Here is a 24249-nt window from a genome sequence, read left to right as displayed (position 1 = left end):
TCACTAAAAAAAACCATTGGATTCGTAGGTGGGTGCTTTATTTGAGAAGTAATCTTTAAACGTTGAAAAAGCTGATTAATTAATGAGGATTGATGACTTCCCTTAACACAAGTTGCCAGAGTTTCCTGCAGTTCATTTAAATGAGAACCCAAGGGATGCATAAATACCAATGCTAGTCAACTAAGTTAACATGCCAATTTTGGAAACTGACAACACAGCATTCTAAACTATTGTACACAACACCAAGTGTTTTTCACCCAACGTGCAATCCTTACCACTTTTATCATCCCTCACAGCATGTCGATGTGAACTCTTCTTTCCAATCATAGGCACAAAAAAACTGAAAGAATCAGGATTTTTCTGCAATACCTACCAACTAATTCAAGCACTTTCCACCGAAGGATTCTTGAATCTAAATTGCAAGGACATCATCTTGAATCCCCATTCTTTTTCTATTACAACGACGAGGTTCGAAAAAAGGGAATAATTTATTGTAAGAAATTTTCTTTGTCAAATTGATGCCACATAAAAGGGCCAAAACATCAGTCTTTTGTTTTTTTATTTTATTTTTGTGTGTTTGTTTTTTTTTTAAGGACCACTGTGATCATGTCACAAGAAACGATGGAAAAGCAAAGATGTAATTCCAACAGTAAAAAGCCAGCAAGGAGAGAGAGCACCATTGGAGTGGTCCTTGATGCCGGAGTTGGAAGCACCAGGAGGCCCAGCTTCACTTGGCATAACCGTCACAGGCATACTTGTGGCAGTGCTGCTCACAGATATGCCTTGCGCACCTGAAAGTGTATCCCCACAAACGTATAATTACACGAACACGAATTAAAAGCATCCTCAGAGAAAGAGAGATGAGCATTTCACTTCTGAACATAATACAAAATCCACCAGCTCCATCGAAATGCTTAATATGAGTAAAGAGTCCGCTTCAGCAGTTGAACACGTACAGTCAAAGTCCTTCCACCCGATTCTTTTGGGCTGAACCGCGTTATCATACACGATGAGCTTATCTTTCAACACGTTATCTGCCATCCAACCATAAACAAGGAATGAAGGCTTTGTATCAACCATTTTCAATTTGTACATTTGATAAACTGGAATATCAGGAACTATGTCTGGGGCTCTCCACATCAAGACGGATACTAAAGAGCTGGAAAACAAAACCCATCTAGTAACCGAGCTCTTTCAGCTTCAAATTCATCAATATTGCTATTGGTTGAGATAAAAGATTAAAAAAAAAAAAAAAAAAAAAAAAAAAACGATAAGTGACTCTCTAAAGCAAAAGCTGAATACTCCAGAAAGTAAAGGTCGTCTAACCAAACTTCCCAATTACGGTTCATAAACAGCATTCCAATATCAATTCAGCATGAGAACAAGACTCTACCTCCAAATATTGTATAAGTCTTGTAACCAGGAGGGCTCGTACTTACGAGCCAACTAAAACAATACGCTGTTAAACCACTCTGCAGAATATGTCCACTGAATCAGTGTGTCATACCAAATATCGCCTGAAAGTACATGCGACCCTCTTCACAGAGCACAACAATACTCTTTAGCTAGACATTCAAAAGGTGAAAGTAGCTTTCAAACGTACCGTGAGCATCTGCTTATACAGATAATTCTTCGGACTTAACGTCATGATCGCTCCCTCAGCGAAGTAAAGAGTAACATTTGGAAAACTCCCCTCTATACTGCAGAAAAAATTGGAACCCAATTTGAAGGGAAAATCATATGAGAGTGACAGACTGTCGAATAAGCTGAGATTGTGCATAAATAGACATGACAAGTCTGAACAGTTTGACGAGTATGATCTAAAAAATAACAGAAACGTGACGGTAACATGACTGATAAAACTAAGAAACAGACACTGAAGGCATAGAGATGTGCAAGGAAAAGCAGAGTAACACAAACGCAGGTCCATTTTTCAAGTGCGAAAAGTACTTCGCATTAAAGGCATGGTCGGAATTCTATATCTCCTCTCAGAATTGAAACCGAAAATTAGACTAAACAAGATATGAAGTGCCTTATGAAACGTAGCAAACCTGTCAGCATAAATAAAACAACTTCGCGTGTTGTTTTCGTTATCACCAATCTGACTAATTGCGGTAGGTGCAGCATCAATCACCTACCAGGACAACGCAATATATGAATCCTATCGTCAACTAACATCAACTTGAAGTATCAGGAAGCTAGATTACAACGGCTTTGTTGATTATTCAACTGTCAAATGCTGCGGACGCATAGGCTAAAAAGACACAAGTTTGTTGATGAGCTTCAAACAACTGCCTGGATTTTAATGAAGAAAGCCATTACAAGATCACTGTACCATTCATGTAAATATCAATTGCAAAAGAGCCAGAAAGCAACTGCAAGATCACTACTCTGCTTGAAGACACTTACTCCTCTTCGAAATTCGTCATATGCTGGCTGCACCAGATAAGTAAGAGTGGTTCCACTGTCGATAATAACACCGCCTGTGTATTCTAAATCAAAAGAAGCAGGTGTGGTGACATTCCTCCCGCTGATCCCAATATTCAATAACTGTACATTGTAATGATCCCTGCATTCAAGAAAGAGACGAAAATCACGATTTGCATCCATCTTCTCTGTGTCTGGTGCTGAACATTCAATGCGAACAAATCGGGCGGCCATTATTTTAACAGCCCGAATTATGATGCCGATCTTGGCATCACTGCAATGAATTTCATTTGTGATCCCTACATTGGATAGCAGATAATTGTACCCATAAAGCAATAAAAAAAAAAAAAAAACCAAAAACCAAAAACCAAAAACCCAAAAAATCTCAACCATTGACTACAATTTTGTCAGCCCTTGCTTCAAAAAAGCATCTTCCAAGACTTACTCGCCAAAAACCATTGGAGTATAAACTAAGTCAGGTTCTCGAATGGTCCCAATGACAAGAGAGCCTCTTCCACTTACATCCCCTTGTAAGCAATGAGCAAAAATGTTAACAGATATGTTCTGCTGAGCTAACTGGTTGGGTAAGGATACCGTTGTCGGACCAAAACCAAGAAGGCCATCTACTGACCATGACCCCGTTTGAGTACCTCCGCACCTACAACCCCAATCAAAACCAGGTTTTAAAGAGCCATCAAGTCCAAAATGCGGAAAAACAATTTGAATGTTCAAGATATAGATAAAGCGAAAAAGATTCAAGGTTGTCATATCAAGCTGGCCAATACTGGCCATTATTGCTACAAATTCACAATCGACGTTGAGTTTTCATACTGCCATTTAGATGTCAGACCGAATGCCAGCAGATCACGAGTCGTAAGGGTCCATATAATAATCCCTAAACTCCCAAAAATACAACAACCACTTGAGAATCAAAAGAGTAAGGCTTGCCGACCCAAATACAAGCCTCGCCGTGCCACTTTTGGCGGTTGAATTGTCACTTGGGACTTGATTAAAAGTAAACACATCGTTCAAGTAGTATCCCGCCGTGCTGCTACCGTCTCCATACAGAAGAGAATAAGGACACGACAATCGCTCCGGAGAGCATTGCAGTTTTTTATTGAGCACTCCGCATTCGGCGTCTGTGCAGCTTATACTTATTTTCGTTGTTGATTTTCGAGGATCGAAGGTTGACATAGGAACCTACACACACCACGGTCCCATCGGCATGCAAATTTATACACAAGAAGACTTTCATGAAGTCATCAGTGCAAGGTTTGCAGGAGAACCAATGCACACGAGCGCTCTCTGGTTTCTGACGGTAATTCCTAAACTCCTGAAACCAAGCGACCGGTGTTATGCCCTTCAAATCACAGGGTCAAGTGAGAGCTACTATACATCCCCACCCATGGTTGTGAGACTATTTATCACCTTCCATCTTACACGTTAACGTCAGCACCAACCAGAATTCACACACATAATCAACAACTACTGATGTGCCACTACGCACGACTGCATACTTAAATATTCATACCCAATTCAATGAAGAAATATCTTCTGATCAGAATTGACTCCTTGAAAACGACGTCAATATATTCCATAAAAAGTAAAAACTGATTGGTGTCCACATACCGGAACGTCTCCGGAGTGCTCACAGCCGGTGCAAGGAGCGCATTTCACCCATGCTACATTGCTGCCTGTGTCCACATCTACGTAGAATTGCTGCGGCGGCGTACCAAGGGAGATTCTCGTGTAATACAATCTGAAACAAGGGATCAACACTTACAACTCTGCGATGACCCATCACCTTATAAAATTTCACACTCGCCTGTACAAAACAGGGCGGAAATTTAAAAGGAGAGTAGAGGGAACCGCCCTGCATAGTTTTGGCTCCGCTTGAATATGACGGGAACACTAACAGATCCTATTGGAAGAAATAGGAGAAATGCAGCTGCTGGTCAGAATAAAGGAGATTAAAACCCGCACAAAAGTTTACCATGAATTTCATTTAAGATACGAGAAGGTATAGCTAGCTCACGTAAAGTCAGAGGCAAATTGGCAGTGGATTGAAACGCGCTAAATTAATATTATCTGATGTCCGCAAGATCCAGGAGTGAAATGCAATAACGAATCCTAGGGTCAATAAGCTCACATTAGATCTCCCTCTTCCTCAACAACCATAGCTCTCAGACTAAAAAATTACCCCATAGCGAAAATATCATTGTCGCCGCTGATGGGGAATGAAACGACTTCAGGCAGCATCCGGCGCAGTCGTCGCTGATCATGCTTGCGCAACGTGTGATAATGGTCCAGGGACATGCCACCATCCTTTCCTGCCCTTGCACTTGATCCTTCCATGTGCGCATACCGATGAACTAGATCAAACTGATGCTGCGCACTACTTCTCCACACACTCTCCACCACCACTAACACCCATGTCACGCCCACAATCACCCCTCTCCATCCCCCCATACCCCTTTCCCTCACCTCCACCCTCGATCAAAAAATCTAAACCCCTGAGTGATCCCCCTCCTCAGGGCGGGCCCTCCCAATAAATCCCCAAACCCCACAACCCTGAACCTCAAAAACTTGCAGGAGTCTTCATTCAGGAGATTGAATCGGGTGGCATGAGCCAACTATGGCTCTGCACGAATCCCGCCCCTCTGCACTACTATCCGCTTCCCCAGAATAACAACACTCACACATATCGAAAAACCTCCGAAATCACTCTCAAATCACTCCTCGTCATTAAAAATGAGGAGCAGGAGTTCAAACCAAGGTGCCACATGCGACGATCGTCACGTTCTCTGCATTTCTCCCATGTCGTCTCTCGCGCCAGACGCACCTTGTCACCCAGAATAATCGATCCAGAAACAATCCAAAAAGGGATCCAAACTTCTTCCTGAAGTCGACCCAAAAACGAACGCCATCCTCCTCCTACCCCAACCAATCCCAAACTTTTATAGACATTGCTGCAGCAGCAGCGGGGGAGGGGGACGGGGGTGGGGGGGAGTCCAAGTGCAGATCGAGATTCAACAGACAGCCGAGCAATAAACTAATGCAAATGTGGGACGTGCGTGATAATTAGAAGATCCGGTACATATGCCAGTCATGCACGCGATCATTCAACCACCACCTTCACCTCCTCCCCCAGCAGCAGCAGCAGCAGCAGCTTCAGCAAGGCCAAGGCCGTTTTGGTTGGTCACAGTCGGCGAGGAAGAGAGCGCTCCGAGGAAGAGGAAGAGGAGGAGGAGCCTCCCTCCCTCTCTCCCTCTCTTGCACGCACACACGCACTCCCACTCACTCTCACACACGAGTTTCTTCGGAGTTTCGTCGTTCCCGTTGGCTTCAGTTACAGAATCCGAAGGGGATCCAGGCCGAGATTCATTCACTGCTGGGTAACCAGTTACTCCTGCTAGTAAAACTGCTTTGTGACATATTGAGTTATTCTTCAGCTTGTTGCCACTGGAGGTCGTTGCTATGAGCCCACTTGCCAATTGCACACTAGTCACTGCACTCAACCACGGATGCTACCGGCGTTAACCAACGGTAGGTTTCTTGTCGGGGACAAAATCTAGCTATGGCACCAGAAGCGCGACGAGCTCCTGAGGATCCTGGTCGAAACTATCCCACTTTTCTATCAACGTGTTGCGCAAAGGCCAGAACCGTAACGTCTATGAAAGTGTTGCAGATTCAAATTGTCGCTAAAATGTCTTCCTAATGGGACGACCTTGCCAGGCATGCGACCCAACAGTTCTATGAGTAGCGCTAAACAATCCTTATCCCTATCAAAGTCGAGTCTCCTCTTCGGTGACCGGAACGGGCGCCTCCAGGGTCCGGCTCAAATTTTCATACACGAAATCTATAAATACGACAATTCAAGTCGATCACTTTGAAGTCAGAAAGAACTTCTCCTGGACATCGATCCTGTTGTTTCTGAATGGCATGGATATATATATATATATATACATATTGCTTACAAGTCCAGCAAGTATTCTCCAGATCCACCATATACATTGCAATTCCAGCTCTCATTTAAATACTGAGAATGAGACAAGCTACGTCTGCGTTTAGGGATATATTACTAGCACAGTTGAAGGACGTTCTTCACCTTTTTTAAATCACAATACTCGTCACCTTCATCTCCACCTTTTCCCCACCCTTTGAACCACGCAGCCTATCTGTTGTTGTATTTAATAGTCTCTGCAGTTTCACATAGCAACTCTTTTCCTGATTCTTCCCCTTTTTCCAACGTCGGCACGCGAAGGTCTGCATCTCAATCTCCTCTTTTCCCTGTCATTGCCATCGCCACTTGCTTCCACTGCAATTCATTTTTTTAAAAAAATAAAATAAAATATTTGCCTGTTATTATTATTATTATTATTATTATTTATTGTTTTTTTTTTCTTCTGATTCATAGAAAGAGTCGGAGAGAGGACCTTGTCAAAGACAGAGAGAGAGTGTGTGCAGTGTTTTGGTTTTTTGACCTGGACCTGGGACCTTAATTCGAAGCACTTGGTCAGAATGGCTACAAAAAGCAGGTAATGAAGCCCCACCAACTTCTCTATCTCTCTCTCTCTTCATTTTTTTTTTTTTTTTTTTTTTTTTGCAATCTACTCCACCATTGTCAAGTGGCAAAAAAACGCCCCCACTTACCTGGAATTGTACGCCTCAGTGAGAGACAGAGAGATAGAGCGTAAGAACATCAAAATCTCTCACAAAAAAAAAATTAAAAAAAAAAAAAAAAAAAAAAAAAAAAGCCGTTTGTTGAAATGCGATGTTCCCGTTGATCGTCGATGTTAATCCTGATCCTCTTGCAGTCCGTGGCATCCATCGCCTTCCGCAACCTGCTTCACAATTGTCATGTCATCGTGGCCCTCTTCTGTGTGTAATGTTACGTACTTTTGTTGCACATTCCTTCCTTGCCACGTCTTTTTATTTGTTTATTTATTTATGTCTTCTTTGTTTAGTTTTGTTGCCTTTTTTCTTTTTCTTCAGATCATGCGTTTTCTAAGCGTACCCAACTATCAAAAAGAGACCCCATCGGTGTATCACGTTACCCACGATTGTGCAACCAGTTGGGTGATTGTAAGTATCTGTGTATGAATACAACATAAGAGAAATAGAAACACAAGGTTATACATTTTATGTGAAATGAGGCAATGGAATGGGGCATTGGATCTAAATAGTTGATTTGACCTGGGAATAGTATGGTTTTTATAACATTTATGTAGTTGATATAGAGAAGGTTGCAGAAATGAATAGGTGTTACTTATCTAGTGTAATTTAAGTACAACAAAATCTATCAAAATCTTTATTTTATTGGGTTTAATTTGCAAACCTAAAATATAAAAATCATTAATATTGAAAGATAGATTTAGTAGATTTGTAGGATATTTTCAAATACTAACTTGTAGATTTTGGATATAGTAATGAATCAAAGATTAAAAAAAAAAGAAAAAGAAAAAAGGGTAGTATGGAAAAATATAGTAGTAAACAAGTATTTAAAAAGGTAAAATCTATGTAATGATTGGTTTGTTCTTTAAAACAACCTATAGTAGAAGTAACTTCTAAAAACAAGTATATAAAGATTTAAAGTTAAATTTATATTTCATTAATTGTCTAGATATATGTTATTAATAATTATAATTATTTTAGCAATTAAAATAATGGTACATTGTAGTGATTGTTTACAGAAAAAAATAATTACATTTTATGTCTACTAGGTATTATATATATATATATATATATATATATATATATGTCAATATTTTAAGGAGAATGACATTTTTTAATTTTTAATTTTCTAAATTATCTTATATTTTGTAGTTTTAATTTATAATAAGTTAATATTAAAAATTAAGACATTATTCAAATACTAAAATTTTAAATCAAAATAAATGTAATTTATCATTATAAACTAAAAATATTTATCTATGGTTCTAAAAATTAAGAAAATATATAATTAATATATAATATACAGAGTAAAAGATAGTAAATTTTTAGAATCCAATCATAGGATTTTTTTTAATTGATTATAATGTATGTTTTAAAGTAATAGAAACAAAAAAATTAAACCATCTACTTTGGAGATTAAAATTTTAAATTATTATTTGAAAAATATTTATTTTTAATTATTCTAAAAATAAAATTATTATAACTTATTATATATTAGATTATAAAATTAAATTATTATAAACTATTAATTTGAAATAGAAGAATAAATTTTAAAATAATTGTAGCATATTATTAAACAATTTTTTTCTAAAATATAATTGAAATATTTATTTTATTATATTAGATCTATTTTTAAATTTCAATTTATAAAAGATTTATAAATAATATAATATAACTTCTATATTTTTAAATTTCATAAATAACATCTTCAAAATATAATAGATAATTATTTATAACTTTTATATGCATAGATTTAATTTTTTTTTATTAAAGATATGTTATATTTTTTAACAAACTCTACTTTTAAAAAACAAGTTGAGATTCTTAAATCTAGCAAGGTAGTAGCTTTGTAATTTTAGATCTAAAATAAATATCTATCTTAAAATAAAGAGAGGGTTCTAAAAAGTAAATATGACATTCATTAGATATTATATAAGATTTTAGCTACTCGGTCCTTTTTGTAGCTAAACAAATTTGTTATCCAATATATTGTCTTTTTTAATATCCATATTCTTTATTTTTTAGTTGTGTTGCTTCTTTGAAAATGTTGAATAGTGTACCTATATTCTTTAAAATATATACAAAATTCTTTTTGATAACAATAAGTCTTTTCTTACTAAATAAGAAATTTAAAACATATTGCATCAATTTATATATCTTTTATTTTTGAATGTATGCATTAAAAAAAAAATGGTGTTTTTATTAAATTGTAAAAATATTAAAGTCTACTTATATGATTCTTAGATTGAAATTCAATAAGCCAATTATTACACTTCATAACAAAATTGATTATTTGACTCAATGTTATAGGATCAAGTAATTTGAGGATCAATTTCTTTATCTCATATTATAATTCTTTAAAAAAAAGTTACCTAATAAATGTAGCATTATTTTACTTGATACAAATTGTAAGTTATCAAAATTATAAAGCATACAACATTACTAATTGATTTCCTTGTGTAGAAATACAAAACTTATTGACTACAATATAAATTGTATTATATTTTTTATACATCATTTGCAACTTTGCCAAAAAGGTCTCTAAATTAATTAACATTGGATCATGTTTTTTAAGAAAAAATAAAAAATATGATAAAGTAAAATTTGAAAGTAATATTTTGATAAATTTGACTTATCATCCTAGAATTGGATAGCATTGAGATTGAAGTTCAATGACCAATTGTACTTGATTAAAAGATTTCCAAAACTTTGATTGAATGCCATTAAACTTTTCATATAAGTCAATTCTTGATTCTCTAATGTTTGAACAGTGTTCTACTATAGAAGTAATATAATTTGGTATAGATGTTGAAGTAGCTCCAAATATCTCTATATCTTCACTTCTTGCTAATTTTGTTGCTTCTTATAGTAGTTAATTGAGCTTATGTATTACAAACATTAATTCTCTCATTTGTTCTTGCATTTATACCATTGCACTCTTCATTTCAACAAGCACTACCATAATAATACAATAAAAAAAGGATGTCTAATATCACTTTAGACAAGTAAAAAAAAACTTAAAAACTAAGATTTTTTTTAGAATAATATCAATTTAAAAGAAGATAATCTAAAATTTTTAATATGATTATGTATTATTAAGAAAAAAAGATAATCTATTCTTAATTTTAAAAAAAAAAAAAAAAAAAAAAACCTTTGATATTATAAGTGTATTTTAATCAATCTATTAAAGATAAGAACTTAAAGAATGTAATTAAATAAGTAGGTTGTTTTTAAAAAAAAATGAAAAAAAAGAAATAAGTAAATATATATATTCAAAAAGAAATTGGAATAACAATTGCCAAAATACAAGAAAACTAGAGACTCTTGAAACTAGACTAGAAGCAAGAAAAGAATTGACAAGAGTAAAGATGGCTTTACTCTTGCTTATATATATACTATCTAACTATGAGCTACATAATATATATATATATATATATATATATATATATATATATATATATATATATAAATACAAAATTTTATATGTGTTACATGTTTGAATTTGTACAAATTTTATTCTTTAATATATAAATTATGCATACATACAAAAGTAATAACATCTTTAATATATAAAAGAATATTAAGATGAAATTTTATTAAATAATTTTGAATAGATTAGTAATTAAATAATAAAAAAATTCCACAATAGTAGTTTTAAGTCAATTTTAATATATATATATATATATATATATTTATATATATATATTTATATATATATAATTTTTGATACTTTACATCTTATATTGATACAAATAAATTCGATAAATGATTATTATTATGTAATTATTTTTTAAGTTTAGTAATCTTTTTAGAATCTATCAATAAAATAATATCATTAAAATAAAATATGAAAAACTATTAGATACATATTGTACCAAATTCTTATATTTAAAACATTATTTTTTTAAAATAATATTTAAATTATAAAATATTATTAAAAATATTTATTTATTTATTTATTTATTGATAAGTCTTTACTAATTAAATATATTTATGTTCTAATATTAAATAAATATAAATATAATATTATATATATATTATATATAATCTTATTATATATATAATATTATATTTATATATTTATATTATATTTATTCATGGAATAATATATATATATATATATATATATACATAAGAATACTAAATATGTCCTTAAAATTGCTATTTCTATATCTTGCATGACTTTTGGATTACTCTTAAAGTATCTACAATAGTCAATATGACTATTTTTCTAAAATAGAATTTCCATCTTCCTCCTTTTTCTTCTACAAGATATTAGGTTGTCTCTATAGTACTCGTAATGATCTTAAATACAAGTCAAAACTACCAAACCCTGTTGTCTCCAAATCTTACTACATGTAAACAATTACAATACTACATTGTGATTCTTTGAAAATATAATATGGCTAATACAAATACGTGCATTGTGAGCTACTTTGATTATATATTATGTACTTTTATACACAAGTTATACTTAAAGTTTGAAAATGTGTACTTTCTTGGACTAATTCAAATTGAGATGGATTTATTTACCTAAAGAAAATTATTTAGATATGATCTTTGATTAATAGAGCCTCATGGATGTCTATTAGTATTCTGCACCACCAAGTTCTCTAATGCCAATGTCAACAATGCCAATTTTAGTAGCTAATTGCATACATGTTCTTATTAATAGAGTGACTAGATCTAATATGTGCCTCTAATCTCGTCAAAGATGGATGCAAAGCTATCCACATTTGGCATTGTTCTTGTAATACTCAAAACACCTCTATGTGCAAATTGAACTTCTAATCTAAGTTGTTGCATATAGAGAAGGTGCCAAAAATGATGGAACTTTGAGATAAAAATTGATTTTTTTATTACTAAAAGTAAAAAAGTAGATAAAGATGAAATAGATATTATTTTAAAAATAAACTATAGTAGCTATTGTAAAGACACAAAAAAAATACAGCATCTTGAATTAAGACTTAGGTATCAGAAAGATATTGATACAACTAAAGATAGTCTTGGTCTTACATTCAATCATATTAGATACTAAAAAGCTCTTATCTAAAAACAATAAGACTTCTTGTTTAAGCAACAAGCTAAAGGTTTCTTCTAACTTGACTTTTAAGTAGTAAAAAATTTATAGAACAAGTTTCAATAGTCATGTGGTATATCTACAAGTGTCTAAATATTTCATTTCTATCTAAGAAACTTTTTAAAAGACTTTCAAGGAAGATATTATCTATCTAATATATATCTATACATATTTCTACTTACTTATATTTACTTGAATAATATAAGAATATAATATATTAGGCATATGTATCATTATATATATATATATATATATATATATATATATATATATATATATATATAAAAACTAAAAATATTATACGGTACTTATACAAAAAAAACATACAAAAAATTCATATTATATTTTTATTAAAATTAGTTTATAAATTTTAGAAAATTTTTTTAATGGTAATTTTTATCATGGTTTTTTAATTAAATATATATATATATATATATATAATTAAAGAATTATATATTTTTGAATCTTTTGTATAATTGAACAACATTTTACACTTATTAAGAATTAGAAATGGCTATATTTTTCTATTAACATTAAAAAAATTAAATAAAAAATTAAATAATTATGATAAAATATCACCTTTTTATTGAATATTAGTATGGACCAAAAATATATATATATATATATATATATAAATAAAAAGAAAAATTAAAATTAAAATCAAATTTCTAAAAAAATACCTCACTTTTTTTCTTAAGTAGAAAGATCTAATGAGCATGTATTTTTATAAGGTTTTTTTTATTTTTCTTATGCCTTCAGATTTTGTGTGCAAATACATGTATTTATGAAAATGGCTATTTTTATATACTTTTTATTTGTATAGAAACCAAGATTGTAGAAAATGTAATAACATGTTTATCATAAAAAGTCACAATTTTGAAAATAAATGGTTATTTTCTACTAGTGTATTTTTTCTAAGAATACTAGTAAAATAAAATTATAAAATATAAAAAGAAAAATAAATTAAGATAATAATACAAGACTTTTTAAAATTTTAATATAAAACATAATTATAATAGTGATAAATTTAATGGCTTTATGCGGACACTTAATAGGATGGATTCTACAAAGAATAAAAACAAGAAAAAAGTTCCAAATATTTTACTCATTTTATGCATTTTTAAATATTTTTAAAGTATCAAATAATAAAAATTTACTTATTTTATGTATTTTTAAACCTTTTGGTTATGTTCTGTTATTTCATATTTGTAAAATATCAACTTAATTTTTTTAATGAAAAAAGGCTAATGCAAGCAATTGAAGTTTTTTATTTTCTTAAAATTATGAGTATATCAAAGATAAAACTATTTAAATCATATGATTGATAAAAAAATTCAATGAATAAATAAATAACCATTAAATTAAAAATATCTAATTAGTTACTTTAAACTTTTGGATTGTAAAAATACATAAAAAATAATTAAAATTTTTATTTTTTAAAAAAATATTAAATTATATAATATAATGATAAATAAAATATCATCAAATGAAAATTTTTTAAGTTTAAAATCTCATTAGATTTTAAATTAGATCTTATATAAATTTTCTTTTGTGCAAGTACTACATATTAGTTAAAAAATTATAAAAAAAATAAATTAAACACCTAATTATAAATGATATTTATTTATTTATTATATTATTATATATTTAAAATATGTATACAAAAAATATAAAAAATATATTTTAAAAATGTTGATGTCTGTATACACGAAAAAACCACATAAAACATTAAAGAATATGTTAATAAGTATTTAAGTAATAATCTCTTGTTGCAATATGCATATTATTAAAAAAAAATATATGTTGAGTATTGAACTAATTACATCTTTAAAAATTAATGATATATATTTCTTTGTATTTTGTATTGTTAATATTCAATAAAACAAGTAATTGATAATAATTTGAAAACACAGATGTTAATTTTCAATATTTTATTTTTTTTCTATTTGTATACTTGTAGTAATAGTATTTTTTTGTCATAAGTCTTTTGTAAGAATATAATTTTTACTTCTTTAACAAAGCACTATGAAAAAGATGTCTACAACATCTTTATTTTCAAATCAATTTTTGCATATTATTCTACATTTCATAATTTTCAAATAAATAATTTATGGATTTATATACCATTTAAAAAAATCATGTTCTATGTCTCAAATATAATGGACTATAATATGTTATAAATTTATTTTTTAATATTTAAAATAAATATTAAAAATTTAATAAAATATTTTAATATTCTTTATTTTATGATAATTATATAATTATAATTTATTCTAAAAAAAAAATTATGTAGATATACACTCAAATATATATTTAGTTTCAATTTGATATTTCTTGAGTTTTTTAATTTATATTATTTATTACTCAATTTTAACTTAAATTATTTTAAAGGTACTCTAAGTATTTTTATGAAATTTATGTAAAACATTTAAATGATAAGTAAAAAAGAAAAAATATTTCATTTATAGAATAGTTTATAATGTGTTCGAATGTTTTTTAATATGCTTATATCTACCACGATTTTGATAGAAATTTTTGATACATTTTAATACCTTTGAGAAGTTTATTTGAAATTTCCTTTGGACTTATAGGATATTTTTTAATACTCACAGCCATACCTTAAAGCTTTTACAGTATCTATAAATTCTAATATAAATTATAAGACAAGAGAAGAGGCATCTAAGTCTTGTCAATGCAAGTTTTATAACAATTCAAGTATTATGTTGTTTTGATTTTTAAACTTGGCAAAGCTTCTAACTTTATCTTTTACATTGCTTTCATAATTATTTATTCTTTTTTCTTTTGTGATTAATTCTTTCTTTAGTCTTTTTATTTTTATCAAAAATCAAAAATATTTTTAAAATCATATTCTTTTTATAAAAAAACAATCAAAAATAAATAAAACAATTTTTTTTGTAATACCTTAAAATTTTTAATATTATCCACCTTTGAGTTTATGCCTTATTTCATAGTAGTATCTTCTAATTAAGTGTAATTTTATTTTTTTAGAGGATACAATACTATCATAGAAATATATATAAATTTTAAATTTTAAACTAAAAACAAGAAAATGTACGTTATTACAATCAATGTAGATACAATTTAGATCTCTATTTATCCATGGATATATAATATAACTTATGGCTTCTATGTTATCTCACATGGCTTTTTTGTTACCTATAATTTACTTAAGCAAGAAAAAGTTTATTTTTAGGTTAATTAACATTGATTCATATACTACAACATTAATATAATAATCATTATTATTTTTTTACTTTAAAATTAAAACTTTAAAAAATATTTTTTATTTTTATCTTTTAAAGATTCTTATATATATATATATATATATATATATATATATATAGACACACACATACACACATATGTATGGATTTAATTATTTTTGTAGATTTTTATGCTAAAGTATTTGAAAAATATCATTAAAAAATATTATACTTTTTTCATTAAAATGATGGTATCTATATATATATATATATATATATATATATATATAAGCAAGTTTCTGAATTACTTTATTAAAATTGCACAATCTTTATGATGCTATCTTTGTATTTATATTTTATGTTTAATTTCTAGTATAAAAATTAGTTTAATTATATTTAAAGTTTATATACAAGTAGAAAAAAATTCAAACAAGACATCATGATAGAGCAATTGGAAAAACGATTGCAATAAATGATTTTTTTAAATCATAATCTTCTTCTACCATTAAAACTGAATTTTAAAAAAATTAATTATAAAGATGAAAAATTAGAAAATTCTTTTTTAAATATATTTCTGGCTCAAAGTGTTATTTATATCGTGAATTTCCAAAAAAATAATATTTACATCATTTAAAGAATAAATATTTGTTCTCCTTGAAGACTTTAATGGTAATAAGTTGGAGCTTTAAAGATTTATCAACTGAGTATTTTCTATTTCTAAGTTCCAAATTTTAAAATAACCAAATATAATATTCTAAGTAAATTTTATTAGAATATTATTTAGTAGTCATAATTTTTTTTGGTTCTTACAAATTTTTAATACAAAACTATGTATTTGAAAAATTTGATTATATAGGATATATTTTAATGGAATTTTTGCAATAATTAACACAACAAGAATCTTTAAGAAAGTAATATTTTTGTCTTTGAGTATATAATATAAATTTAGCAACTAGCAATTAATATCAAAATAAATGGTCTTGTATTTAAAGGGAATTCTTTTACATGTAACAACATAATATAGACAAATTAATACTCATTTTTATTATAAATTTAAATATAAATAGCTTCTGATTTAATATTTTAAATATTTATTAAAATTCCTAAATTATTTTTTAAAAGCTAAAATGAAATCATGTATCTTTTTTATAATTTTTTTATATTTAATTATTTATTAAATAAAAAATCGATTCTATATTGCAAATTTTTTTTTATCTAATATAAGTTAAAATAAAAATTATTGTCATGATAAAAATCAATTATTAATGAATTCCTAAAATATTCTTGTATTTTCATATATTTTGTAAACAGAAGTTATTTTTGGTTTTAGTATTTTTTTAATTATATAATCAATTTATTAGTTTGTATTTTTTTAGTAGTTGGTTTCTAATATAATAATTAGCTAATAAAATTATATATATATATATATATATATATATATGAAAAGGTGTAATAAAAACGTATTGCTATGATTTTGGTTTGTAGATAGTAAACTTAGAAAGAAGCACTATTAAGAAAATAAAAGAAGAAAAGAAAAGAAGAGATAGCTCGTTTATGTAGCACAAAGATTTACTATAGCAATAAAACACTATGTTATTATTTACAAATCACAATCTTATTCTTATTATGTGGCTATATTCTTAATTAATATTATCTTATAATTTAATCTATACTATCTCTTTAATTTACAATACAAATTTCAAAAACTTTATTATTTTTAATAAAATTTTTGAAATCAAACTGTAAAATTTAGAAAAACTTTAGTTTTAGAGTTGTTTCCTTCAAATTCTAAAAGACAACCAAATCCAAGTATGTGTTAAATTTTTAAAATCAAATATCTACTCATTAGAACATATTATTATTGAGAGTGAAAAAATTAATATATATATATATATATATATATACATATACATACATATATAAAAAAAATAAAAATAGAAAACTTTTATCCAAGTGTATTATTAGATATAAAAACATTACAATATTTTAATTATTATCATGTTTAAAAATATTTCGTGATTTTTTTAAAAAATATATTAAATATTTTTATATATACTAAATTATTTATTTATTTATTTATTTTTCAAAAAAGTATACTGGTTAATGTCATAGTAAGAAGTTATCATTATAAAGTTTAGAATGATTTTAAAAATATAAAAATATGAAAAATAATAAAGATATTCTTAAAAAATACTCATTTTTTAAATATATTTACACATATATTTTTTCTACTTTTAAATTCTTTATACGTTTTAAGTGAAATGCAACTTGATTTAAAATTCATAAATAAAAAATTCTTATATATTTTTTATCTATATTTATATATATATATATATATATATATATATATATTTATCTATATTTTTATATATATTTATATTTATGTATATATATATTTATGTATATATATATTTATTTATTTTTTAAAAAAAAATTATGAATGTCTCAAATACACGATTATCATTCCAATTTTTTTATAAAAAAATATATTTTATAAATTCTTTAAACATTTTTTAATTTAGAAAAAATTAAACTTCGATATTTAAAATTATATGGTAGTTACAAGAAGCTAATGCTGTCAATGCTCAAAACTGTCTATTATTTATTAGTTTTTTCTTGGTACTATTGCATCTGTAATATTGTTTCAGTATCATAAATTAGAAGCTTTAAAATTAAGAAAGCTAATCACAATTTTATTTGTTAAGTGAATTTACAAACTATTATTTTGGCAGTAATATATTTACATAGTTTTTAAATAAGTTATGAAAATGTTTATATTCTGAGTACTGAGTGGTCCATATTATGGCAACATATATGAGTATATATATATATATATATATATGTATATGCATATTTCAACATAGTTTCACCTTTAAAAATATTTATCAATGCATATTTTGTATGGGCATAGTGAATATGTAGCAGTTCGATATAAATTAAAACAAAGTATAAATTCCAATTACAAAAATTGTATGGCAGAAAATAATCTCTTAGTGATGTCTACCTTAAGACTTCTTGTAAAATAAAGAATATGCAAAAACCATTAAACTTGGATGTTTTTTTCTTCAAATTGTAACTAAAGACATCAATCAAATAAACTGTACACATAACATATTGATGGAACATTGTTGATAGTATTACATATATAAATAAATCAAGCCTTTGCCTTTTTTTGAGGGTATTATATTAAAACGAATCATTAATAACTAATAAAATTACAAATTAAAGTGTTAACAATAGTTAGAAATATACAAAAATATTTTATCAATAAAACATTAAAAAAATGTAAAAAGATAAAGTTCTACAATAATATAACCACTGAAAAAAAAAAAAAAAAAAAAAAAAAACATTAACTTGATTAACAAGAAGACAACAAAAAGAAAATTGCTCGTAATTTTAATTTAATTTAATTATATAACTGAAAATTTTGACATTTAAATTATATTTTGATCAAATACAAAATCGCCAATTTATGTATCAATAATATCAGTTTTCAAGGAAAAACATATGATTAAAAAATTTAAAATCTTAATGAAACAGTAAGTTTTAAATTTATCAATCAACTAAAAAATTCTTAGCAATTTTGGTGTAGTTTATCCATTTGCACACTTATTACGAATAGAAATTACTCAAAAATTCTACTTGCAAGACACCAAGAAAACACTTTCTTTGTTGAAGAGTCAGGAAAATTCACATAAAGAATTTTGAAAGTAAGTGGGAGTTGGGAGTTTGCAAACATAATTTATACATTTGGGCATGTGTATATATATATATATATATATATATATAAACCAATTTTATAAAATATGAACAATATTGAATTTGATGTGAAGTATGTTTATTTGAAGCACGTTTCATCTATTTGGTATAAAAATTATACCAATCATTGAAAATAAAATACTCTTTTGTAGAGTATTATTCATATGAGTGTATTATACATTGCATACATATTTCCATACATTTGGAGAGTTTACAAAATGTTTTATTACACACAAGTAAAAACTGATCCAATAAATGAACGTAATTTATAAAAATAAAATGTATAGGAAACCTAAATTCTCTACATTTGCGTTGAACGTGAGATAACATGAAAGTAATAATAAATAAAGAAATACCATTAAGGTGGTGTTAATTTATTACGTGCCCAAGTTGAAGCAACACCCATACTCAGGGATTTCGACAAGAACAAGCGTTATTAATGACTAGCAGCCATGTCACCGACACTCAAAGCGCGAGTAACGTCCACATTACGTAAACAAATGGAAGATCTTACGTAGAAAAAACCAAATTAAAGACATAGGACCGAATCCCTCCTGAGACATCCATTCCTACATTCCGCCACCATGCATGCGAAGGATAGAAGAGTTAGCGTGGGCCATGCTCTCCCTCCCTTCCTCCGGAGTGTGGACATGGCATTGAATCCCCTTGATAAACCTTAGCCAGCTTCTTCTTCTAGTTTGTTTTCCAGATTCTCCTCCGCTCTTTCGTGACGAACCAATATCCCGTAACGCTTTCTATTCTTTCATGTAGCCGAGGTCCCGGAAAAGCCCTATCACACCTGCTCCAAAGCCTTCCGCTGATAAAAATTTATTGTTTTGCTCTTCCATGCCCTCAAGGGGGGAGCAAAACAATAAATTTTTATGTAAACTTTGGTTGCGGTGCACACAGCACCCATCAGGCTGTGAAAAGATGAGTGTTATAGTTGCCTCGAGTCCACACGAGCTTTGGAATGCAATTGGCTTTTGGCTTCAAGTCTGTACAGCCTTGCTGGACTCCAAAAAGGCAAGCTGTCCTCGGAACTGATTTGCACAATAAACATGATCAGATTAGCGATCCAAAAGGGGAAGCGCACGCTGTCACAGAAGCAACACCGACTGGCACGACCACTTTCTTCTTCCGTCATGCCTGATGGTGGGCCAAGAACAAATCTCTGCAAGTGTGGATGCCTGCATAAGCAACCTCATGCAAGACAAAACATGGAGAACATGTTGTCGGAGCACTGGAACATGTGTAGTAAACCACCTGTTGCTTCAAGCAGGTTGCCAAGGGTCATTGTCTCCGACCATCCGTTGGATACACTCAACGCATGTCACCAAGTCTGTTGGCTGTGCGTGTGCGTGTGCGTGTGTGTTATTTTATTACAATTTTCTCCCCCCGCTCTCTCTCTCTCTGAAACAATAATGTTACTTGGGCACTTGGCGGGTGCGTCAATCGGAAAACTTGGGAGCGACTCCTGTCGTTAGGATTTCGACTCACCACACGTGGTATGTTACTCAATTCGTGGTGGTATATTCCAAAATCTACCTACCCACGTTCAAAATTAGCCATCGAACCCGAGATTTGGGAGATGGTTTGACACACGAAGGGATGTGTGGTCAAACTAGGAAGCTAGCACTGTTCACGGGAAGATCGTGAATCAAGGCCACCTCTACTAATCCCCTCTCAGCCGCAAGCTGGGTCCTCAAATCTCGTCAAGTAGGATGCGCTGCTGAGAACCCTGCTAACACGAGCGGAAATGTCTCCATGGGAGAGTAAAGCTGAACAAGAAATCAATGTAGAAGCCATAAGAATCGATACGTGGAGTCAACAAAGTGGGTTATCTCCAACCCAGGTTTGTTGTCCCATCACTGCTTTAGTGTCAACCATTTCATCTTCGAAACAAAATAAAATTATAAATAATCTTCGAGGCAAATATTCTTCACAGAAACCCCGGACTTTTTCTTCTGAACACCGATTTTACAGGACTCCACACCCATTAAGTCAAATTTATAGAAATTGTCAATGCCCGCCAATTATTCACCACGTTCCACGATGACAAGCTTCTATGACGATTCCAATCAGAACGGATTGCCAACCAGCTGCGGAAGCAGACCGCTGCAGAAGTCGGCCAAATTCAACGACAAAAGTACGGTAACAACGCAGCAGGAGCATATGACTGGTTGGATCAGAAGGGGTAGCGTACAAGTCATCGGTAAGCCATCACACGAATCAAATGGAAACCCACAACTCATTCGCGAGCTAGAGCCTTAATGAAGACACTTCACTCCTTAGTAATATTAGACGTGTGGAGGGTTTTTTAAAAAAAGAAAAATGTTTTTTCTGCGTTTCTCTTGGAGATCATATTCGCTGGTGGACTCAGTCCCGTCGGGGATAATCCCGACAGCCCAACAACGTGGAGCCGCATGAGGGGTTGGGATACGAACTCAGAAAGTTGGCCTTTGGCCAGGCTGGAAAGCCGCACACGCAATCGGATGCTGTTCTTCTACTTCTTCTTCAGTGGCCACAGGAATCCTGGTCGCATACCCGGAGAAACGGGACTGGACAAGACGGGACGGGACAAGACGGGGTTGCGCGGATCCCAAAGGCGATGGCCTCGCCGCTGCCGAGCATCCGGAGGTGCCTGCGATCCATCGCACACAATTGACCCACCCACCCACGCAAGTGAAACTAAACAAAACAAACCAAAACCACCACAACTCACTCACACACTCACTCCCACGATCATCAGCATCGATCTCGCTCGCCTTCTTCCGCAACTCGTACCGCCCGTGCTTGCTTGCTTCCAGCCGCACTCGCTCTCCAACTCAGCACCCCTTCTCCACCATCCTCGGGGGTCCTGCCCTATGCCGCCTCGCCACGTGGACTACTGCTGGCTCACTTGCTCGCTGGCCTGGCGCCCGCAGGCCCGATAAAAGCACTGGCCCCACTTAAGTGCTACACAATGTGGGATGTACGAGGCGGACAGGCGGTGTCTTCTCATTGGGTGACCTTTCTTTCAACTTTAAAGTGAAATCTTCATGTCAACCTTTTGACTGTTTTTGGGTGGCGACCCATTTTAAATCCACCTTGTAATACTGTTTCAGAACATAGTTTATCGAAAATATACTAGTGCTTTAATGAGTCAATCATAACTTCACATTAAAATGTACATCAAATTACATTCTTCCTTGTGGGCTCACGCTACTTTTTCTGTTGTAAAATTTCTTATTTTGAAAATATTTATCTTCATTTCATATCTTGAGCTCTTTAAATTTTTATTCATTTTCATTCTTTTCTGAATGTGTTACAAATTTATGAAATTGTATTCAGAGCATATTTTTGTGTAAAATTGTACACAATCCTTTTTGTAATAACAAGTTGAGTTTGTAATTTAAATGAATGATTTATCTTCATATTTTGAACTAATATTAATGTCATTTTTGTAAAATATTGATTACCACCCTACCACTAAACATATAATCTCCATTTTAAAATTAATAAAAATACATGGAAAACTCTTACTACAAAGAAAATAAATGTAATGACATTGTAATACTTAAACTCAACTCATGACTATTACATTACTTGTGACATATTCTATTATTGCAAAAACAACCGCAACATGTTTTCATCAAACTACATGCAAAATCCTGTGAACAAATTCTTTGAAGTTCAAATGAATGTTCTGTTCTTAATTTACTCATTCAAGTAATGGTAAAAATGAAGATGTTTTAATATTTTTTAAATCATATTTGATTTAAATAAAACTAAACCAAAAAATTCCTATGTATATTTACATGTGTGTGTGTTGAGAATAGAACCTCTGTATCTTTTTTGTTGAATGCTGTGGGTCAATAGTATGCTTTGTCAGAAATATAATACTGACCATTCAGAGTGCATTTAAAAATTATTGGAAAAAGACATATTATATTCAGTTTTTACTATAAAAACCTTTCAAAATCAAGAGATTTTTTTTAAAGCGTCATTTTAAGTTATGTTTTTCATACTATTTATTTAATAATACTTCAAGTGCAAACCACTTTCTGTGAAAATTTCACAAAAAAATTGACAATGTTTGGCAATTATCCGGCATTCAATTATTTGACATTGTTCAACTGCAGTTTTATTTTTAAAAACTATGATAGGATAAATGCATTTTGAATTTGATATTGATGTTTTTGACGAAAAATTTAAACAGGATGTAAAGTGTGAATCAAATTTAAACAGGGTGTAAAGTGTGAATCAAATTTAAACAGGGTGTAAAGTGTGAATCAAATTTAAACAGGGTGTAAAGTGTGAATCAAATTTAAACAGGATGTACAACAACTAGATAAATAATAAGAATAATGATAATAATAAAAACTCACCTAATAAGCTCAAAGTGCAAAAAGAATGTTTCCCTAGTTCAAATAATGGTAGAGGGGTGCTTTGAGGTGAGGGTGTCCCAACTTTTGAGACTTTTTTGCTTTTGGACAAGGATCAACGAAGGACGGATGAATGAACGGACGGACGGACGGATAAACTGGCGAATTGGAGGTTACCACCACTGGCCACGTGGCGCAGACGAAACCCCGTTCACACAGGAGCTGGTGAATGGTGGAGTTGCTAATAATATGGATTTTTTTTTTTTTTTTTTTTTTTGTGTGCACGAAAAACGACACCCAAAATTTATATTTATATATTGGTTTACTCATTTTTCGGGGTATGATTTTATTGAATTTTCTCAGCATTAGAGTCTATGTGACATTAATATTGTGTGGTTCATTTTCATTTTTAATGGCTGACACAAAGACCAGAATTACAAAATGTAGAATAATTGATTAAAAAAAATTGTCATCATTACTATTACAAACACTTGCTTCAAATTAAAAATAATTAAAAATAATTTTTTTGCAATGAATACGAGATGGCACATAACAAGAATGGTTATATATATACACACATACACATTTATATGAATGTATATTTAAAAGCACATGCAACACTTGCATCAACAATTATTTTATTGTAGACATTTAAGGGACAAACATAGATGAAAACAACCATATCTAGTTCTCAAAAGTAGATTTCTACTTGTTCGAAGCA

At 30.1% G+C, this 24249-nt stretch overlaps 1 protein-coding gene and 1 long non-coding RNA gene across 2 annotated transcripts; both read right to left on the bottom strand.

The window, feature by feature from the left end:
• Positions 1-469: 469 nt before the first annotated feature.
• Positions 470-6467, bottom strand: LOC112286183 (aspartic proteinase 39). Its single transcript, XM_024527853.3, has 10 exons — positions 4628-6467; positions 4057-4186; positions 3380-3627; positions 2873-3085; positions 2410-2569; positions 2052-2134; positions 1604-1700; positions 1394-1472; positions 957-1034; positions 470-791 (listed from the first exon to the last, which is right to left on the bottom strand). The coding sequence occupies exons 1-10, from the start codon at positions 4894-4896 to the stop codon at positions 610-612; spliced, it is 1539 nt and encodes a 512-aa protein (XP_024383621.1). The 5' UTR covers positions 4897-6467; the 3' UTR covers positions 470-609.
• Positions 6468-19327: 12860 nt separating this feature from the next.
• Positions 19328-23739, bottom strand: LOC141045689 (uncharacterized). The gene is made up of 3 exons (XR_012218028.2): positions 22986-23739; positions 20428-22632; positions 19328-20204 (listed from the first exon to the last, which is right to left on the bottom strand). It is a non-coding gene; the product is annotated as an uncharacterized LOC141045689 (long non-coding RNA).
• Positions 23740-24249: the final 510 nt, after the last annotated feature.

The sequence above is a fragment of the Physcomitrium patens genome, chromosome 8 (genome assembly GCF_059467195.1).
Source record: "Physcomitrium patens ecotype Gransden chromosome 8, ASM5946719v1, whole genome shotgun sequence".
NCBI lineage: Eukaryota > Viridiplantae > Streptophyta > Bryopsida > Funariales > Funariaceae > Physcomitrium > Physcomitrium patens.
The sequence above is the reverse complement of the archived record's forward strand: the minus strand, read 5'-3'. Positions and strand labels throughout refer to the sequence as shown.

Excerpts from the sequence above, each read along its gene's own strand:
- LOC112286183 (XM_024527853.3), bottom strand. The coding sequence starts at position 4,896 with ATGGGGGGATGGAGAGGGGTGATTGTGGGCGTGACATGGGTGTTAGTG. Across the intron at positions 1,701-2,051 it reads TGTTTTATTTATGCTGACAG|TATAGAGGGGAGTTTTCCAA; the intron begins GTTTGCTACGTT and ends TTTTTTCTGCAG. Across the intron at positions 1,473-1,603 it reads TGTATAAGCAGATGCTCACG|AGTGGTTTAACAGCGTATTG; the intron begins GTACGTTTGAAA and ends CATATTCTGCAG.